The following is a 20,594-nucleotide window of genomic DNA, read 5'->3' as shown; positions in this document are numbered from 1 at the left end:
GCATAACTTATGAGTGTTATGTCGGCTATGGTAGGAGCAAAGGAGAAATCTAAACAGAGCAATCCAGGAGGAAGAGAATGTTTCAGATTTGGGGTTATCAGGAAAGGCATCCTGGAAGAAGTAATGCCGTAACTGGGCCTCCCACGAAAAGAAGGATTTTTCACCGGTAGAGATGAGGAGGGAATGTGGTCTAGCTGTGGTTGAAGCCTGCATACATGTACTGAGGTGGGGACGTACAGGAGATGCTCAGAGAAGATCTAGTAAATCTATTTGACTGGAAGGTAGCTTGCATGAAAAAAACTAGTGAGAAATTAAGACTGGAAAAGTCACTTGGAGCCATATTATAGAGAGGCCTTTAATTCCAGGCTAAGTAGTATTTTTCTATCTAATTCGCTGGGGGGTTTTTTGAGCGAAAGGGGAATGTTCAGACCTGTACATTATGAAAATTATTTTGGCAGTCTTGTTAAGAATGTCTTGGATAGGGAAGAAACTGAAGGCAAACAGACCAATTGGAGGTTATTCTAATAATACAGGCTGGAGTGATGAGAGCCTTAGCCAGATTGGTGTGTATGTGGTGGAGAGGAGGGATATAAGAAAGTAAACTTTGCAGATGACATGTTTTTTTCTTTTCTTATTTTGTATTTAAGTTTATAATGTTTCTTTTTCTTTTCTTAGTATGTATTTAAGTTTTAGTATTTGTCTAAAATTTAAAAAAAATTTTAAAAAGAAAGTAAACTTAACCAGACTTAGCAACTGCTTACATTTGAAGAGACAGGGAAGGATTCAAATGGATGGTGTTTTTAGACAGAAGGGAAGAAGCTTGGAGGCCAAAGTTATTAGAGGAGGTAAATTATAAGCAGAATGAGGGCCTAGAAGAAATGAAATAGTATGGGATTAAGGACAGAAGTGGAGGTATTAGTCATGGAAATGAGGAAGGCCACCTCATCTTTTGGGGCAAAGGAGAAGAGAAAAAGGTCTTGACTTTAAGATGGGAGATGAGGAAGCACAAGATGCAGTGTCTTAATCATTATAGTAAAAAAAAGGAGGCAAAGTCATTTGTTTATGAAGAAGATGTTATAAGTGTTTTGGTGGGCTTTGAGAGGGAGAGAAAAGGTTTGAAATAAATACTTTAGATGATTTAATAAAATTGTCCTGCATCACACTGCACCACATTGAGTTTATTGGAGAAGGCCTGGGAGGTGGGCGGGGTGAGGAACGATTAGTAGGTTTTGAGATTAGCAAAGCAGGATCCCAAGCTGTACCAGAGAGGACAAAGAATTCCAAGGTAGAGAACAGGGTCTTTTTTGAAATGGTAAGAGAGAAGGAGATAAAATTGTAATAGACCTGGTGATCTAGAGGAGGGATCAAGATAATAATGAGGGCAAAAAGCTGGCTCTCCTAGAAATGTGAAGCAGATGGGGCAGGGGAGGGGACCTGCAATTGTTATCAATGGAGAACATGAAGGTCCTGAATCTCAGAGATCCAGCAGCTTCTGGTTATGGGGTATCAGAGATCTGTAGCTAGAAGAACCTCTAAAAAGGCCACTTGATCTAACACCTTCTTTTTGTATGTGAGGAAACTGAAACACAGGAAAGATAAATTACCTTGCCAAGGTCATGGGGTAGTTTGTGAGCCTCAGAAGTGGAATTTGAACTCTGGTCCTCCACTCCAGTCAAAGTTTTTTCCACTGTACCATATTGCTTCCTGGCTATCTGTGGTGGAACAGAGGTAGAGGTAATGGGAAGTAAGGAGGTCATGGCTTTGTAGTTTCAACCTAAGTTAAGAAGAGAAGCATTTTTTACAAATTTAAAGATTCAAGACTCATTTATATTGTAAAGCTCCACCTCTCCCCCTACCTTGCCTCATTTGGCCTTTTAAAAAAATTAAACAAACTTGAAAAAAAAACCAAAGTTGTATTTAGTATTTAAAAACTATAATTACCCCTTGTAATATTTCAACCTTGAAAGAACTTGTGAACTGATGTTTAAAAAAACAGAAGTGAGAAGCATTTTCAGTTTTTCTGCTATCAGGGAAAAATCTGCCAATTAATTTATAGTTATACAAGCCACAGCTTAGAGAAGCTGCTGAGAATTAAACAAGCCTGGTCTAAAAAGGCCACACAGCAACACCTCTCCTATGAATTTGAACTTTCAGCTTTTGGTCATTAGTGCTACTTAGGCTTGTTTTCCAGAGCGGCTCGGTGGCACAGCGGAGAGGCGCCTGGAGTCAGGAAGACCTGAGTTCAAATGTGGCCTCAGAGAATTACCAGCTGTGTGACCCTGGGCAGGTCACTTAACTCTACTTCCTCAGTACCTTCATCTGTAAAATGAGCTGGAGAAGAAAATGACAAATCACTCTAGTGTCTTTGCCAAGAAAACCCCAAGTGGGGTCATAGTGAGTTGGACACGACTGAAAAACAACTGAACAACAACAAAAATTATTATAATTGTTACTACTACCACTACTACCTGTACGGTAGCTCAAATGGTGCTACTGCCTTTGCCTCCTCTTCCTTCTCTTCCTCTTCCTCCTCCTTTTCCTCCTGGTCTTCCTTCTCCTCCTCCTCATCTTCCTCATTCTCTTTCTTCTCCAAGTAGATGAACTTCCCTGCCTATATTCCTTATTCCTGCCTGCTCTGCCTCTTGTGCCTTCCTCCTGTATGTGACACTGCCTGTTTGTCAATATAGCAATGCCTTTGCTTAAAAAAAAATCAATGTTTGGCATAATGAACATGGGCAGGACACTTTATTTTTCTTATATAACTATAACCTATGCGTTAAGTTTTGGGAAAAGGGCAAATTATAGTTCTTTGGAGTGTTAAATACATCAAAACGTTTATATGGATCCACACAAAGACTCAAAGCCTTCTTAAGATTATGTGCAAATGAGAGCTCTTTAGTCTTTGTGCAGCTGGTGATTTTTTGCAGCCGGATTTCCCCCCTTACTGCAGGCATTTTTCACCTCTCCTATGAGCCATTTTGCTGTTGTCAAAAGGTAAAGAATGGAAAAATTCTGGCATAAGGAAAGTTTTTCTATTTTCATATCTTACTTCTGAATACAGTGTAATTGCCCTGTTTGTACTACAGGCAGAAATGTATTTCATATTATCATCTCATTTTTCAGTTTTTATCCAATCTAAGCGCCTGTAATGTACCACACTTTGTACTAAGTGCTGAGGATACAATTAATAAAAAGACAGTCCCTGCCCTCTATGAGCAATGAGCAATCCTCTGAAGAGGATGACAACACAAAAGGAGATAGGAACAGGTGAGGAGAGACACCAAGGGTACTTGGCATGAGTGTATCTTGTTTTGTGGAACTGAAACCAGGCAAGGCACCAGATACAAAGTACAGTCAAAATTTAAGTCCTATAATATTGTGATTTTAGATTATTGGATGTTGGATACTTGAATATGTTTAGGAATACACACACTGATTTCGCCACAAACTCTCACTTCGTAGTATATTCTAATTATGCATTGTCTTGTACTTACTGATATTATACAATAGGATGACATTCTTTACCTGCCCAGAATCTGATTAAACAACAAGAATCTGTTTTTAACAAGTTTCCTAAAATTCAGTGTAGTGGGTATTTGAAGATGAAACTGTTGATTCATCCGCAATAGCATTTGCAATTTGATTTATTTTTCTAGTCGTAGTGATGGATTTTACTCACAAAGTATTGTTCAGTCTACCCTTTGGCAGTCTTCAGTTAGGATCCCCCTTTCCTGTTTGATAATGCTTTGTCCCTATGATAAGTTTTGCTTAATCTATTTTAAGCAACCTTAATTCCAAGGCTCCTTTCTCCTCACCTTCAAATCTTCCCTGTTCCATTTTTCTACCCTTTTCCTAGTTTTGGGATTTTACTCAATTTACTAATTCCTATTTTTTTTCCTTTTATTTAGTTCTCTAATTCTTATCTTGTACTGCCCACTGCCCACCTTTTCTCTCTCAGGTAAATAGTTAATTCAAGCCCTCTTCCTCTTCTCACCTCAAATTTCTTTTGTTTTGTTAGGCTTTTCTTTTTTCCTGTGCCTTTTTCTAAAAAAGGATTTCTTTGCCTTGTCCTCTTCATGAAATCTCTTCCTTTTCTGTCTATTGTTAACTTTTATTTCTTTTTCATTACCTTTATACTTAGTTATTTCTTCTTATCTCTTTATGTTCTTTATGAAATTAAAGTAACTAAAGTATTTTTTGATTTTCCATCTTCTAATCAATTTTATTCTAATCAATCGTCTAATCTCTAATCAATTTCTGTTTTTATTACCTTGTAGATTTTGCCCCATCTCCATTTTTTTCTCTTGTATCTCATTCTTAGAATTGTCTATTCCTAAGTAATTATTAATTCCCTAGAATTGTTCATTCCTAAAGGAATTAATGAGGATAGAAGCATTGCCTCATGGTAGAAATTTCCCTATATTCCAAAATCATCCTAACCAATTTTATCTCCTATCCTTCCCATGATCATTTTATTTCCCATTTTCCATTCAGTCTTCTTTCTAGGTCCATTCTCTCCCACTCATGAATTCTAGTTGCCAGGTAAAGCTCTGATTCCTCTTCTCCTGAGGCAAAATAGTGACCATAGAGAAGTGAAACACTCTACTGTGATTTTTTTTTTTCTGTTTCTCACAAGATAGAGCCTCTGTGTGTACCAAGTCCTTATGAATTAGATCCATTTCGAGGTTCCCATCTCTCATTACAAAATATATCTTCCCTTCCTCATGCCACCCCCTAACCCAGATGGGAGTGTTTTTCAGCAGAACTATTCCTACAGCTGAATGGAGATTTCCTCCTTTCTTCTCCTTTGCTAACTCACTTATTGTCCTGTGGCCCCACCTCTTTCTGAGATACTGCATGAGTTATCTTCCTTTTATTTATCATTGTGGACTTGATTAGGGTCCCTCAAACTTTACCTCTGTTCTCTCACTCCCCATACCCTTTTATGGCCCTCTCATTCTGCAATTCAGTCCTGCATAATAAAGCAATTCACTGTGGGGGATAATGTGGTATTAGATCAGTTGTATTCATCGAGTGCCCCAGATTAAATCTCCAGCATGGAAGCAGGAAGACCTGGTTCAAATCCCACCTCAGATATTTAGTAACTGTGAATCTGGGCAAGTCACTTAACCTTTCTGGGCCTAGGTTTTCCTCCTTTGTAGAATGAGGAGGTGTGAACTTTTGACCTTTAAGATTCCTTCCATTTCTAAATCTGTGATCCCATGACAATTTCAGGTTTCCTCACAACCTAATATTCCTCCTATCCCATTACAGTTTGGTAAGATCACCTTGTAAGGAATCAGGAAGCAATCATTTTTCCTGCCTTTATACCTAATGATTCAGTGGTTTTACTCTGACTTTAACTTTTCATTATTCTGATAGTCCAAAAAGGTCCTTCCCTACATTTCACTAGGAGTAATCATTCCCCGGTTCTCTACTTTGAATCTAAAAAAATATACAATTAAAAATGAAGAAAAGAATGGAATGGTAATGAACTTCAAGGATGTAACTGAAAATTAGTGACACAATTAAACAGATGCCCTCTGGTCTAGAGCCATGGAAGTGTCAGCCTCAGATTTCTTTATACATAAATAAGCTTTGCTAATTATTAGGCGACCAGTCTTCCTTTAAACATAGATAATTCTGCAGGGGAAAGTAATCTTGGAATTCCAGCTTTAAAAATGGGCACAGAAAGAAAAATTTAAATTGATTTTAGTTTCAGTTTAATTTTTTCTAAGATCAATTAGAAATTTAAAGAGGCATATAAAGTATTGTGGCACTAGTCATTTTATAACTTTCCAGCAACAAGTTAGCAGAAGAAAATCTGTCATATTTGGCATTGGTTCAAAAAAATATGTGAACCTGTCACTGAAAGCAGTCTCAAAGGGCGGACTGCTTTACAGGAGCTAATTAACCTTAGAAAATAATTACACAAATATGCAAATGTTGTTTAGATAATTCCATGTGTTATCAGCTCAGGTAGTCCATCATAAATGCAGACCTTGCAATGCCTCTGTGTTAGAATCTGGTAGAGTTGATAAGGCTTTGGTTACTGCATCACTTCTGCTCAGTATTTAACCATTAATGATGACAATCATACATTAGTAAATTCAGCCTGTCCTCTGAAGGCATCAGAATTCCACTCTTTTAAATCCTCCATGCATTTTGCTATCAGGATGCCCCAATGGCTTGGACTACTTAATATTATTTATATTTACCTGTGCCAATTGCATTGTAGTATTCTGAGGTAATCTAACTTTAAGATTCAAAGTTAATCAAAATAAAATCACCACCTTGGAAGTGAAATCCATATGCAATTCTTAGATGGTGGATTCTAGATATTTGTTGTAAGCAAGATGTAGATTTTTCCTATATTGGGATCTATTTTCATCAGAAGAATTTTTCTGGTAATAATTTAATAATACTGATTTTCTTTTGGTCATTGTGGGTGCCTCATCCACTGATGCAAATCCCATCCCCTCTAAGACTTAGTAGATAAATTATTTTTCAAGTCTTACTATTGCCAAAAAAAAAAAATCATCATTCTCTGGCCAACCTGGTGATGAATCTTTCTGAACTTAAATTAGGCCAGTGCTAGGACCGCAGACATTTTATTCGTCATGAGGCCTATAGTTCAAGTCTTAAAAAGCTTATTAGCACCATGGCATACACTTTGTTAGCATGTACCCTTGGAGAATACCTGTACACCACGAGGACATATCAGGCAATCATCTAGCATTTATTAAGCACCTACTATGTACCAGGCACTGTGCTAAGCGTACAAATACAAAAGTGTGGCTCATGCTACCCTCCAGTACCTTACATTCTAATAGGGCAATATAACACTTTTGTAGAATGGTATCCAGAGAAGGTAGTATTGATTTAAATATATGTGAATACTTTAATACATATGTACACCTAGATAAATGTTTTATGTATTTTTGTTCTCAGAACAAGAGATGTAAAATTTAAAATAGTGAACTCTATTTGAGAGGTGTGAAATTTAAAATTGTGCTCTACATTGACGAATAATTATAAAACTTTTCAAACACTTGTTTAAAGTATTTAATTGTTGGAGGTGGCAAAATAGAAAAATAATGACCTCTTAGAAGGACAAACTTAATTGATTCATGTTGAAGTATAAATAGGATAAATAAAATGGAATAAAAATAGAATCTCCTAGGGAATAGAGCTTTCTGTCCCTTCAAGTTTTTCAGATAGCTGAGGCTTTATCTCAGATAACAAACCTTATAATGAAAAATTTAGATATTTTAGATGAGAATCTCTAAACTATATTACACATATCCTTGCCTTCTTAAAATATGGTATATTGAACATAATTTAACAATGCTGGGTCATCATTATGAACATCAATTATTATACTGTTTTAATACTATAACATTTTCAGGGATAATTGAGGTATCTTAAAAAGACTCAATAAGACTTCAGCAGACTGTCATTTTTGAGATCGTCTTTTTTTGTATTAAAAATCTATTGATGTGTCTATAAAATTCTCTTTATACATAGACACAGATTTTGAGGAATATATCTAACCTATGTCATGTTGATCTAATAGATCTACTGTTTGTTCTCATTAATTAGCACCTTTAATTACTGATTATGCTATCAAATTGCTTTGTGAGATGGTACATGAAAGAGGGCTGGATTTAGAATGAGAAGACCTGGATTTCAATCCCAGTTTTGCTACTTAATACCTTTATGACCTTGAACAAAGCATTTCATTTCTCCAAGCCACAGTTTTGTCATTTCTAAAATGAGTAGTCTCGGCTAGTTGATCTTTAAGGTTCCTCGTGGCTGCAGGATCATAGATTTATCTAAGATTGTGCTCAAATCTGTAAAAACATTTCAGATTATTTAGAGCCATTTAAAGGATTGCTAGCTCTCACTTCAGATAAACATAGTTTGCTTAGGTGGGAAGGGGTTCTAATGGGCTCTATCTACTGCTCTTGTCTACTGTTCTATAACTTCCCAAAATAAAATTCTTAAGTATCTAAGAATAGTAAGTAACTTTTAATGTGTTTTTATTATTTCATATATTGGGCTTTTATACCAGTAGATAACTTAATATTTGCATTGTACCTTGTACATGAGGCTTTCTTGCTCCCATCTGCTAATTCCCTCTCCCTGTCAATTACCTTGTATTTATTTTGTATATATGTATATGTATTTTTACATATATGTATATGTATATATACACACATATATACACACATACACGCGCACACACACACATACACATATATATATTTATATATATAAACACATATTATTGTCCTTCCAAATAAAATGTAATCTACTGGTGGACAGGATCTGTTTTATTCTTGTATTCCTTCTTCAGTAAAATAGTAATAATAATATAATGCCTCATAGAGGTATTATGCCAGAAGTGTTACATAAACCTTCAAGCATTATTTAAATAAGCCTCATATTTCATTTTAATAACCTTTTTTGCATTTGAAAAGGCTAATCACCCTGTTTATAGATAGAACACTGCATATGTGCTCTACTGAAAATTCAAAGTTTTTTTTTTTTAAGTATGTCACATCTACATTCCAAAGGTGGCTGATGCCAAATAAAATATATCCAGGAAATCAGCAGTTCATTTTTTTGGTTAGTTAATTTTAAAGTTACCCAGATAATATTTAGAATAGAATTCCAACATGTTTCATTTCAATTCTTGGCAATTTTAAAAAGTTAACTATTAGTGAGCTCTTTGCTGTGTTACCCAATTTGGTGTGATAGTCATAAAATGTAAATGTAGATGGACTATATTAAAGTTGAAATAACAATAAAATCATACTATAGAAAACTCCTATAGTAAAATAAATATATTACATGGCATTGGGCTAGGGGAGGGAATTATAAATCCCTAAATTGACATGTGTGGCCTTCCATTTTTTTGTAAGGGAAATTCCATTTAGAAAATTATTTAAGAAAAAAAAGTTTTTTTTAAAATAACCAAAATGTAATACATATTAGCCATGTAATCTTCAACAAAGTTAAAAAAAACCTTTATTAGAGGGCAAAGTAGAAATATTGCTAAACTTGATTTATCATAGGAAAGTTTTGACAAAAATTAATAATTGCTATGAAATTTCTTTTAAATACTATATATCAAGAATACCATTTTCTCCTGACTCATCCTTTAAAGTTCTATATACTTTAAAAGACTACAACAAATTTCCTCACCAATGTAACTTTCATATTTTCTCCAACTTTGGCATGGGGCTGGAAAAAATACTCTGTTTTGTAAAAGAGAGAAGACCTAAATAATAATAGTTGAAAGAGCTTAACATTAACATAACAAAACTTGTGTAAAATTAAATAATCATTTTATTTAAATTTTAACACTTGTTTATTTTTTCATTATAGTTTTGAACAGATTATAACTATCATATTTTATGCCATATGACGATGAATCAATTACATTTGCGCCAAACACCTGCTATTTTTCTTTTGCTTAGAATTTTATTATTTTACAATAAATATATTTGTACTTTCTTTGAACAATATGTATGAACAAAAACTTAGCCTAACATACACTTACTTTAGAATACTGTGTTAATAATTGGACATCATCTGTAATCATATCCACATTCCTTCTTTAGGACAATGGCTCTCCTGAAGAACATTTAATCTATGTATGGGATCACTTCATAACTCATTCTGCAGCTGAGAACACATTTTTTGTGGCTCACAGCTATGGAGGACTTGCCTTTGTTGAGCTGGTAAGAACATAGTCAGATTTCATTCATGGTTTCTCTGTGTTTTTATTTTTAGGATATCATCTGTTTCTTTAAAATGTTTTTGCAAAGAATAGAAATATGTAAAACATTTCAGGTAACTAATATATCCTCACACTTTAGAAAATATTTCCTTTGGTAACAGACTCAGAAAACACAGGCTAATAACTTTCTTTTAAATGAATTAACTGCTTCTTTTTTTACATTACAATATTTCTATGAGTTTTACAGTCTGTTTTATGTGTATATTCTTTAGTAGTGTAAGCAGTCTGAGGAATATCCTTAGAAACAGCAAGATTTGGATTCTAGTCCTACCTCTGACAGATACTGTGTGACCCTGGGCAAGTCACTTAACACTTTAGTGCTCCAAGCTACCCTTAAAATTCTTAAGTTTCCAATCTGCATCAGAGGAGGGAGGTTCCACACTGACATTCCCTATAGTAATAAAATCACTGCTCTTTACCAAAACAAACAAAAAGACAACCTACATGATGTTTTAAAATGCACAAGACTTTTTGAATATTGATAAATGTTTAATGATCTTTATAGACTAATAGGATTTCAGAGCTAATTGGTCATTTCTCTTCAAATTAATCAGAGTCCAAAAATATTATACATATTAAGATAATTGCATTGAATCATCTTTGCTGGAATTACAATGGGCCCATGGAAATTGTCATCATAATTTTTGCATTAAAAATAACCTGCTTCTTTTGGTATTATCTACTGTGTGAAAATATTTTATAAGATTTCTGAATTAAGGACCAGTTTTATGCTGGAGGTGGCATAATCTCTTTAGATACATATATTTAAAGTAACGTCACTACCAAAAACTACTAATACAACATTAATATCTATATCAGTGAACTATGGTGTAAAAAGGTGTTACAATGTATAATAGTTATTGATTAATTTATGAGTTTTTTCCCCCACAAATATGGAAATGTATTTAAAAGTTTAGAATGTATCAGGGGCTAAGTTTAAACGAATATGTACTTTGTGGATGTTGAATTGTTTTGGAAATTAAGTATATTCCAGTTGCCTTATCACCTTCCTTAGCGTAATTTCTCACACATTAGGAGTAAAAGAATTGATACCTGAATATGATATTGCTATTTGATCTGTTTATACAATATTAAACTCAAAGTTGCCTACAGTAATTTTTAAGGTTATTTTCAAAAATTATTTAAATTACTGTTTGTTTCTAAGCACCCTTTAGTGTCCCAGATCTGTACATTATAACAAATTTATTAACATATGCAGCATTGCACTTTAAAAAGACATATCTATTGCATATGCAGTGGTTTTATTACATTAATTATATTTTCAAATGGTTCATGTGATGTTTAGTACAAATACTATATTCCTTTTCTTTCCTTTTTATAGGCTGGCTGTCAGTTAAGTATAGTGCTAAGAACACAACATTCTACTCAATTGTAGCTAACATATCCACCTGAACCTGAAAAGTTAATAAAACATCTAAATCTTAAAAAAAAAAAGAGAGAGAGAAAAAACCTTGAATTCTCATTGTTAATAGTTTTGTTTGTATTCAAGGTAACCTTAAGACTTGGAAAAAAAACCCATAACAAAATGCTATGTAAAACTTATTTCTAAATTTAGTTTATTTGGGACAAATTTTAATAACAGACCTGACATAGCAAGGGTAACAGATGATGAGTGTGTCATTCTTATTTTTCCTGTCTCTCTCGTCACACTGGTGGATATTTCTCTACTTTTGTTCTACTTTAATATAAAGCACACAGATGTTTCAGAACAAGACTTGACTTTTGACCTTGAGGCTATTAGGGTCAGGGTCCTCAGGGCCTGTGAAATTATCACAAGCTGAGCTAAAGTTTTTCTCCATCACAGGAAGTAACCAGTAAGTAAGAAGTTAAAAAGGAGCTTTGTCAAAGAGACAAGATGGTCTCAGTAAGGGTCAGCTTCTGTAGTCTGCTGTCTCGGCAGGAGGTGCATGCATGGGAGGAAGAATATAATATAACCACTGGCACATCACATATCTGTCATGCAAAACGAAGGCTGAGAAGTATATTTAATGGAATATGCCTTGTTTATCTTTTAAAAATTTTAATGGTGATCATCCCAATTTCATCTATGTGTGTTTTAAAGCAACTTAACTTTGGCATGGGGCTAAAGAAATGGATCCTAGCAATAACTGAATAGAATGCTCTGTTTTGTAAAAGAATGTGCCCCTAAATAACTAATAATCATTTAAAGAATTTTAAATTAAAAAAACTCTTATGTAAAAAATAAAATAATGTTATTTTATTTTCTCAATATCAATAGGAGCAAAGGAGCTTTGGAATATATTTTTTATCCTGTAGGGTTTTTTTGTTTGTTTGTTTGTTTTACTTTGTTTTGTTTTTAGTGGGTGGAATACTGTAGGAAATTCCTTTACATAGATTCAAATTTTGAGATTGCATTTGTGGAATAAAATGAGCCTCAAACATTGCAATATAAATGTTCTTGGGGCTTGTTTTAGATATTTGACTTAGTAGCTTACCACCAAAATTAGACCATAAATTGCTAAGATGACTATTAAGCCATGCCTTTCTCAAGAAAATAGTGCTATGAAAGATTTTTAAGTGTGTAGAATTTTACTCATGTCTAAAGCTTTTATGTCTAGATATACATACATTCCTTATGAAATACAATATACATTTATGGTTTAATGTCTGAATACATGGAAGCTTTCCTACCCATGCTGCATAAGTGCACATTTCCCTTACATTTCTAGGCTGTGGAATTCAACCGGAATTATTAAAAGTGATTTAAACATATAAGAAGCAAAGTTTCAACGTAAATATAATTAGTTATTGTTTCTAATTTGAATTACAGGTACTGATAGATCTGTTGCCAAAATCCATCTTTCCATTTCCTAACTAAAATTGCATTTAAGGGTAGCATAAAAATAAATGGTCAGGTAAGAGATGCCTAAAGGTGAATTGCTTTGTAAATAGAGAGCACTAATCATAACCATAGATCTTGCTGCTTTTTCCTAATTGCTGCTTTTGAAAACTGAAATTATTCATGAACATATCTTACCTCATGATGTGAAATTTCCCTAAAACAGAGTATATTGTAGCTCAAGATTTATTTTCAAAAGCAGCATTCCGTTTGTGATGGTAAATTATGGTGCTTGTTCAGCAACAAGCTCATAAAAACTTTATGCAGTTTGCTATAATAAAAAATTGAGGCAGAAAGTATGCCACTCAATGTTTTTCTTCTCACCAGGTAGTAGCTACTCACATTTCACATTCCTAAATTCAAATTCCTAAAACTTTTATTGTTGTTAGTGAAAGTGACTACTGATGAGACAGCTTGGGGAGAGCATCTAATTCTCTCTTCAGTCTAATTAGGCCTTCAAAGGCAAGGAGACAACCTGTTTGCCAAACGATAAAAATAAAACTTAAGTCGTAGTGTACTGACAAAGAAGACTTAAGGTCCTTTCCAACTCTCAGCCTAACTCTAGTGTTCTTTTCTTAATTCTCAGATAATGCCTAAATATAACCTTTTAATTAAAAAAAAAACTATCTTGAATCAGTTCAGAAGCCATGATTTTCTGATTTAGGAAGTCAGTTTCATGCATGGTAAAAATGTTCACCATAATTAGTGTTGTGTTTTTGCCTGGAATGTTCTGCAGTAGAAAGTATTTTTGTCTTAGAGAAATAAATTGTCATAGGAATAAATTATACCACATAAGCACAACAATTCCCGAATTAATGGGGGGACATCTATTGCCTTTACAAGTAGCCTTTCCCTTGTATTAGATTAGAGGTTGAAAATAGATGTTCATTTGGCAGAAATTAACTTTCATTAAGTAGAAGCCAATACCGTTGTTGTACTTTATCTCTGTCTTAGACACATCTGATGGGGCAGCCCTCTGTTGCTTCCTTGTTTGCTGGGTACACAGCCCTCTTCTTAACAATAAGCTGGTCAGTTTGACAAAATCAAATAAACTTAAAATATTCTCAGTTTGTAGAAGTGAATTTAATAGAAAAGTTGAGGCCTGTATGCCATCTTAGAAGCTCTCTAAGTGAATTAATTAATGCCTGGTTTTTTTTTTCTTAGCCCAAATAAGGACCTCCAGATATTATGAAATATACTTGATCCTGCTTTAAATCCTAAGCTGAGGGTGGCACAAATAACCTAAAATGAGGCTTTTCTTATCATTTTCATCAATTTTTGCTCCTCCATGGTGTTTTCACAAGCAAATGGCCCCAATTCACTTAAAAAAATGTGTGAAAACTGCCCCTTTTTAAAGTGTATCTCTATCCACTTTTGATTTTGGTTTCTTCATGCTTGTCAGCACTTGATTGGCACCTCACTTGCATGTGAATCAAGGACTAGAGGGAACTCTTTTAGTGCCATTGTTCTGTACTGTGATCCCTGGCCTCAAGGCAGCCTAAGCTGCCCTTTAGTATCAAGATGGAGGACCAGTTTCTGGCCATAGTTGTGTGAAGATGCATTGCCTTAGTCAACTGTGAGTCAGTTTTTCAAAATTGACTATAATGTGATTTGCATTTCTGCTAAAGCAAAAGCCGAAGTTAACTAAAATGGGGAGAGAATGGGAGGGTATTTTTACCTGTAGAGGCAGAAGAGAGATGTAGCCTTAAAACAATTAATATCTAATTGTGACTACAAAGAACCAAGTGAAGTTAATATTTGGTGAGTATCTGTTTAATATTATTGTAAATAGCTAAGCTTAGTAACGTGGATGTGTGTATATACAAATAGTGTGTCTTTGTATGCCACCGTGACAGTTAAATGTGATGATGTCATATAGCAAATACATTTATAGTGTTGGGGAGAAGAGATAGAATTAAAGAGAATAGAAGTCAAAAAGGCATTGTAGAATTTGAGCCAATTATTAGAACAATTACTGGAGAAAACACTTTAAAAATCTAGATAATTGAAGTAAAGTCATTTTTTATGTATTTTTAACCTGAATTACTTTGCTGTTTCTTACCTTAAGAAAATGAGCAATTCACTGTATAAATATAAGGCTATTACATATTAAGCTATCTTATTCATTATTTGATTTTTGTCTATCTAAATGTCTTCTTTTCCAATCAGATTTGTCACCTTTAGGGACCTTAGAGAGCATAGAGCCCAACCCACTCAATTTGTACGGATTGAAAAGACTGAGGCAAGGTTAAGAGACAGCTAGTTAGTCTATACCAGAGATTGTGAGCTTGTTTTTTTAAAATATTTTGATAACTGTGTTTCAATATAATCAGTTTCCTTTGTAATCCTATGTATCTGATTTTCTATATTTTAAAGCACTATTCTGAGGAGTGGTCCACAGGCTTCACCAGGCTGCCAAGACGGTCTGTGACACAAAAAAGGTTAAGAACCCCTGGTCTAGTGAGTGGCATAGCCATAACTCAAACCCAGTTCTCCTGGTTCCAGCTCCATTGTTCTTCCAACACACTGTAGCATCTATATTTCTTCTTTATGATGTCTAACACAGTAGTTTGTAGGAGAGAGTCTTGTTCTTGAATCCTAGCTCTCACCAGCTCTCACATCTGTAACTGGATTCCCTTATGCATTTTCAGCTCAATTAAGTAAAAAATACAATCTATTATCTTTCTTTCAGAACCCTCCTCATTTTTAAATTCCCATATTTCTGTTGAGGACCCCCATATCTTTCCACTCACCCTGTTTAGTAACCTTGGGGGTCATCCTAAAATCTTCACTGTTTCTCACCTCAAATAATTATCACTTCTTGTCAAGTTCACCTTCACAAGGTATTTCACAACTTTATCCCTCCTTTCCTTTCCAGTCTTCTTATACTTTGCTCCCCCCCTTCCATTCTGGAACAAGCTATACTGGGCCCTTCTTGCTTTTACACACACACACACACACACACACACACACACACACACACACACACACGTGTGCAACACTCAGGCTTATATTTCTGTGCCTTGGCACTGGCTGTCTCCCTGCTGGAATGCACTCACACTTTCCACATTTCTACTTTTTGGAATCCCTTGTTTTAATCAGCCAATCACATTAAGCACCTACTATTGGCTATATGCTTTGTTAAGTTCTGAAGTAACAAAAAGAGGCAAAAGACAGTCCCTGCCCTCAAGGGGCTTACAATTGAATGGGGGAGACAACATGCAAATGAATATAGACAAACTAAGTCATATACAGAATAAATAGGAAACAATTAAAAGAGGGACACTGGAATTAAGAGGGGTTGGGAAAACCTTCCTATAGAAGGTAAGATTTTAGTTGGGACTTAAAGCCAGGAAGGTTAATGGTTGAGAGAGCATTCCCAGCCATGGGGGACAGCCAGAGAGAAAGTACCCCCCTCTCCATGAAACCTTTCCTGATATCCCTTCCCCCCCCCTTCAGCTGCTGCTGCTCCAGGGCCCCAAACTACGCTGTATTCATTTTGTATATTCTGTGTGTATTTTTATGGGGACCCATTGGCTCCCTCTTTAAAATGTAGTCTCCAGGAAAGGGGCTATTTTCACTTGTTTTTGTATCCCAGAATCTAGCACAGTGCCTGGCCCATAAAAAGCCCTTAGTAAATGTTGACTAATTGATTGTTGATTGACCTCCCTATTTCTGAGTCTCTCCTCTCTAATCCATTCTCCACACAGCTGCCAAAATGATAGTCCTAAAGCACGGGTCTGACCACATTACTCACTCTCCAGCTCAAAAAAACCTGCAATGGCTCCCTCTTGTCTCTAAGATAGAAACCAAACTCCTATGACTTTCAAATGTCTTCACAGTCTGGTTCAAGCCTTCCTTTGCAGGTTTATTCTACCTTACAGGCCAGCCCTCTTTGTTGCTCTCTGTACACTATACTCTACCTCTGTGCCTTGGTGCAGGTAACCTCTCATGCCTAAGCTACCTACATTCCCTTTTCACCTTGCTTCATAGAGTACCTCCTTTCTTTCAGACCTCAGCTTGAGTCACCTCTTAACAATTCTGAAATATGCCCAAAGGTCTGTACTACTGTGCATACCCTTTGACTAGCAACACCACCACTAGGTCTGTATCCCAAATAGATCAAAGAAAAGGGAAAAGGCTGTATTTGTATAAAACCATTTAGAGAAGCTCTTTTTGTGGTGGCCATTCTATCTTGCCATTCTCACCTTTGCAAGCAGCCCTAGATCCCACCCACCAGACTCAGCAAAACAATGCGATATCCCTGGGGACAAGGAAAGTGGCTTATCTTGTTCACAGTGAATATATGAAACCAATTAATAGTAAATCTCTGAAGACGTAGGACCTTTTGTACAGTGTTTGTACATAATGGATACTAGGTAAATGTTGACATTGATTTAATGATAATGTCACTTTGAAGTAATTCTAGAAAGATGAGAATAAAAACAAAGAGGAAGAGACAGCTACATAATGAATACGTATACCTGACTAACTTGTATAACAGATGTATTGCCAAAAAGTAGAAATTTGATTTTAGAACTCAGATTTTAAATCTGTAGGAAGACCTCATAAAAGACCTCATAACCTAAAGGAATGCTACTAAATTCCTTTTGAAATCTAAATTATACCCAAGTTATTTTTTGTTTCTCTCCTTCATTTTCCATATTCTCCAATTAGTCACCAAAATCTTATTAAGTCTTTCTTTGAAATGTCTCTCATGTTTGTCTTTTCCTCTCCATTCCTTTTTCTATTAAATCAGTCTAGGCATTATCATTTTATACCTAGATTACAGTAACAGCTTCCTGACTAATCTCCTTGTCTCCAGCCTCTTCTTTGTAATGGTTCAGGTTTCAGTCAGTTCTAGCCAGACCCATTTCTTTACTGCCCTCCTCATGCTTATCTTGCTCATTGCTGATGCAGATCTTTCTACCTGGAAAATCCTCACTGTCTCCTTTTCATCCAACAAAATCCTTCCTATCCTTCAAAGCCCTAAGCCAAGTTTCAGGTCTCTCAACAATTCAATTCATCGGCCATTTATTAGTGCCAACTTTACGCAAAGCTGTTTGGGGTTGGCAAGAGAGTCTGTTGCATGACAGCAAGCAGGCACTATACTCACCCTTGCCACGGTATATAGGGAGATCAGTCTCTCCCTTCTCTGTAGTCTATACCTCAGTAAAACATCTTGCTCCTCTTCATCACAGGAATAAAAATAATGCATATCCATGTGTGCCCTTGGTTTTATTTTTATTCAGCAATTTACCAAGGATTCATGCTTCACAGATGACCAGTCCTTAATTAGGGTGAGATGTGGCTGTCTTTGACCCCACAATGCATGCTTTTCCATTTCTTCCCAGAGGGTACATCTCTTTTAGTCCTTTGTAGTCCCATACTGACAGAAAGCATGAAATATCTACGGGAAAAGATAGTGTGTAAAGTGGTTCTGTCTTTGTTCCTTTATACTTTAGGGAGCCCTGCTTCAGAGATGCTGTCTCTGGCTCCCTACTTCTCAGTCTCCATTATGGCCCTTCCAGCATTTTAATTGATGGGGAAACATGGTCCTGATTCTTGTCTCTGGTCCTAAATCTTTCCGTTGAATGTCTTGAATATCTTAATTAGTTGGGGATATGGCAGTGTTCTGAGTTTGAGGCACTGATTTTAGAGGCCAGAGATCAGTCTCTTCTGCCTGTTCTCCCAAAATATAGCTGCAGTAATTTTCAAAGTGAATCCTTATGTGATAAGCCTGTGGCCTTTGCCACTAGTATGAAAGTCCAACTTGTACCACAACTCAATATTCATGTAAATGTTACCCCAATTTGTGAAAGAGAGAAAGAGTATGGAATCTGCAAACAATAGGCTAGTGCGCTTGACCTCTTTTCCCGGCAAAATTCTACAACATGTTATTAATGAGATGGTTAGTAAACATCTACAAAAGGAAGCATTGATCACAAAGAAAGAGCCTGATTTCCTCAGTAATAGATTGCGCCAGACAAATGTTATTCCTTTTTTTTAAAAGGGTTCCTAACCTGGTAGACTAGGAAATGCAATAGATATAGTTAACCTATACTTTTGCTGAAGGAACAGTGTATGATAGAATATCTCATGCTTTGCTTTTGGAAAAGGTCAAGAGATATCGTTTAGGGGATAGAACAGTTCAGTGGATTTGGAACTGGTTGAATAGTCCGATTCAAAGAGCAGTCCTTAGTGGTTCAATGCCAAGTTGAAAAGAGTTCTATAGTGGAGTGCCATAGGGATCTGTGTTTGATCCCATGCTGTTTAACATTTTTATCAGTGCCTTGGATAAAGGCATTGACAGCATCCTTGTCAAATTTGGAGATAACACAAAGCTGGAAGGGTTAGCTAACACATTCAGTGGTAGTGTCAGGATTCAAAGAGATCTTACCAGGCTGGAATATTGAGCTGAATCGAATAGGATGAAATTTAACAGGGATACAATTAAAATCTTACACTTGGGTTCAGGAAATCAACTTCACAACTCTGAAATGGGGAGACTTTATTACACACCAGTTTTTAATTTTAAAAAAGATGTGGATTTGGGTAGACTGCAAGCTCAGTATTACACAGGAATGTGATAGAGCACTCAGTCCCTTTTTCCTCCCCAAAAGCTAATGTGATCTTCATCTTTATTAAAATAGTCATGGTTGTGGAGGGGAGGGGCAGGGAACCTATGATATTCCCTGTGTTTTGTGCTCTGGTCAGACTATACCTAAAGTATTGTTTTGGACTCTGAGCGCCACATCTTAGGAAGGACAATAACATTAATAACTAAGAGGAGCCAGAGGGCCTTTAAGTCTTGCCTCTATGAAGATGTGTTTACAGGAGCCGGAGATGTTGGGTCTAGAAAAGTGAAAGCCCAGTGCATCCATGATTTCTGTCATCAAGACCTTCTGCCATTGTCATCTGGAAGAGGGTTTAAACTTATTCTTTTTGACCCTATGGCGTTTGGTGTGCGGGGTTTACTTTCTAACAATGAGTCATCCAGAATCCAGAAGTAGAATGGGCAGCCTCTGCAGGGAGGTAGTGGGTTCCTATTCACTGTAGGGGAGGGGGAAGGGTCTTTAAACAAAGGCTGCAGGGCCATTTGTTGGGAATGTTGTAGTAAAGATTCTTTTCCAGGTATGGGTTGGTATCTAGGGTTTACTTCAGCACCTAGTTTTACTTCTAGGAACAAAAGGATTGCATACATTAAATCATTAATTCATTAACCCAGCAAAAATACACATAGTTTCTGTTGTAGATTCTAACTGATATTTCAGAAGCTCCTGGAGGGCTCTCAGTATACATATTCTCTAAAGCAAGCTATGTGAATTTTTGCATCACAAAGGAAACTTGGTTCTTGAAGTTACAATCACTAAATTATAAGTCTCTTTTTATCTGTCCCATGGTATAAGTCAAAGCAGCTACAAACCAAATGGTCCTAAAGGACTATCACAATACTTAAATAGAGTTGCTTAGTTAGGGACACAAATAACTTTGCTTCAGTAGATCTACGATCTCATCAATGTAGTTATTCTTTCATAATGTATCCATACTTTCTGAGTCTATGCAGTTTTTGTCTAGGTCTTCCCATTAAATCCTTTAATCAACAGGCATTCAGTAAGCATTCCTATAAATTCTCCATGTAGGGTTGAGAGCATTGAAAGCATTGTATGTAAACAGAGAGAAGAATCTTCTGTCCTTTCTTAAGAACAATCTCTCTCTCCCTCACTCCCTCCCTCTCTTTCTTCCTGCCCCTTCTGTCCCTCCCTCCTTTGCTCTCTCCCCTCTCTTTCCCTGCCGCCCCCCACTTCCTCTCTCCCAGCAGCCACTAACTGGCCTTCTAATAATTTCATATTTCAGAGAAATTAATTCCAATATTAAGAAGGAATTGGTTGGGGAAATGGAAAT

General features: G+C 35.8%; 1 protein-coding gene across 13 annotated transcripts in view; it reads left to right on the top strand.

Moving 5' to 3' along the window:
* The window catches only part of FAM172A (family with sequence similarity 172 member A), a 527,455-nt gene that overhangs the window by 287,704 nt on the left and 219,157 nt on the right, over nucleotides 1-20,594 (top strand). For all 13 annotated transcript variants that reach the window (XM_036768382.1, XM_036768410.1, XM_036768414.1 and 10 more), the window contains one exon: nucleotides 9,630-9,749. In XM_036768382.1, coding sequence (XP_036624277.1) covers nucleotides 9,630-9,749 — 120 coding nt within the window. The remainder of the gene's footprint in view (nucleotides 1-9,629; nucleotides 9,750-20,594) is intronic.

This window comes from Trichosurus vulpecula, chromosome 1 (assembly GCF_011100635.1).
Source record: "Trichosurus vulpecula isolate mTriVul1 chromosome 1, mTriVul1.pri, whole genome shotgun sequence".
Lineage (NCBI taxonomy): Eukaryota > Metazoa > Chordata > Mammalia > Diprotodontia > Phalangeridae > Trichosurus > Trichosurus vulpecula.
Note: the sequence above shows the minus strand (reverse complement) of the source record. Positions and strands in the feature narration are given on the sequence as shown.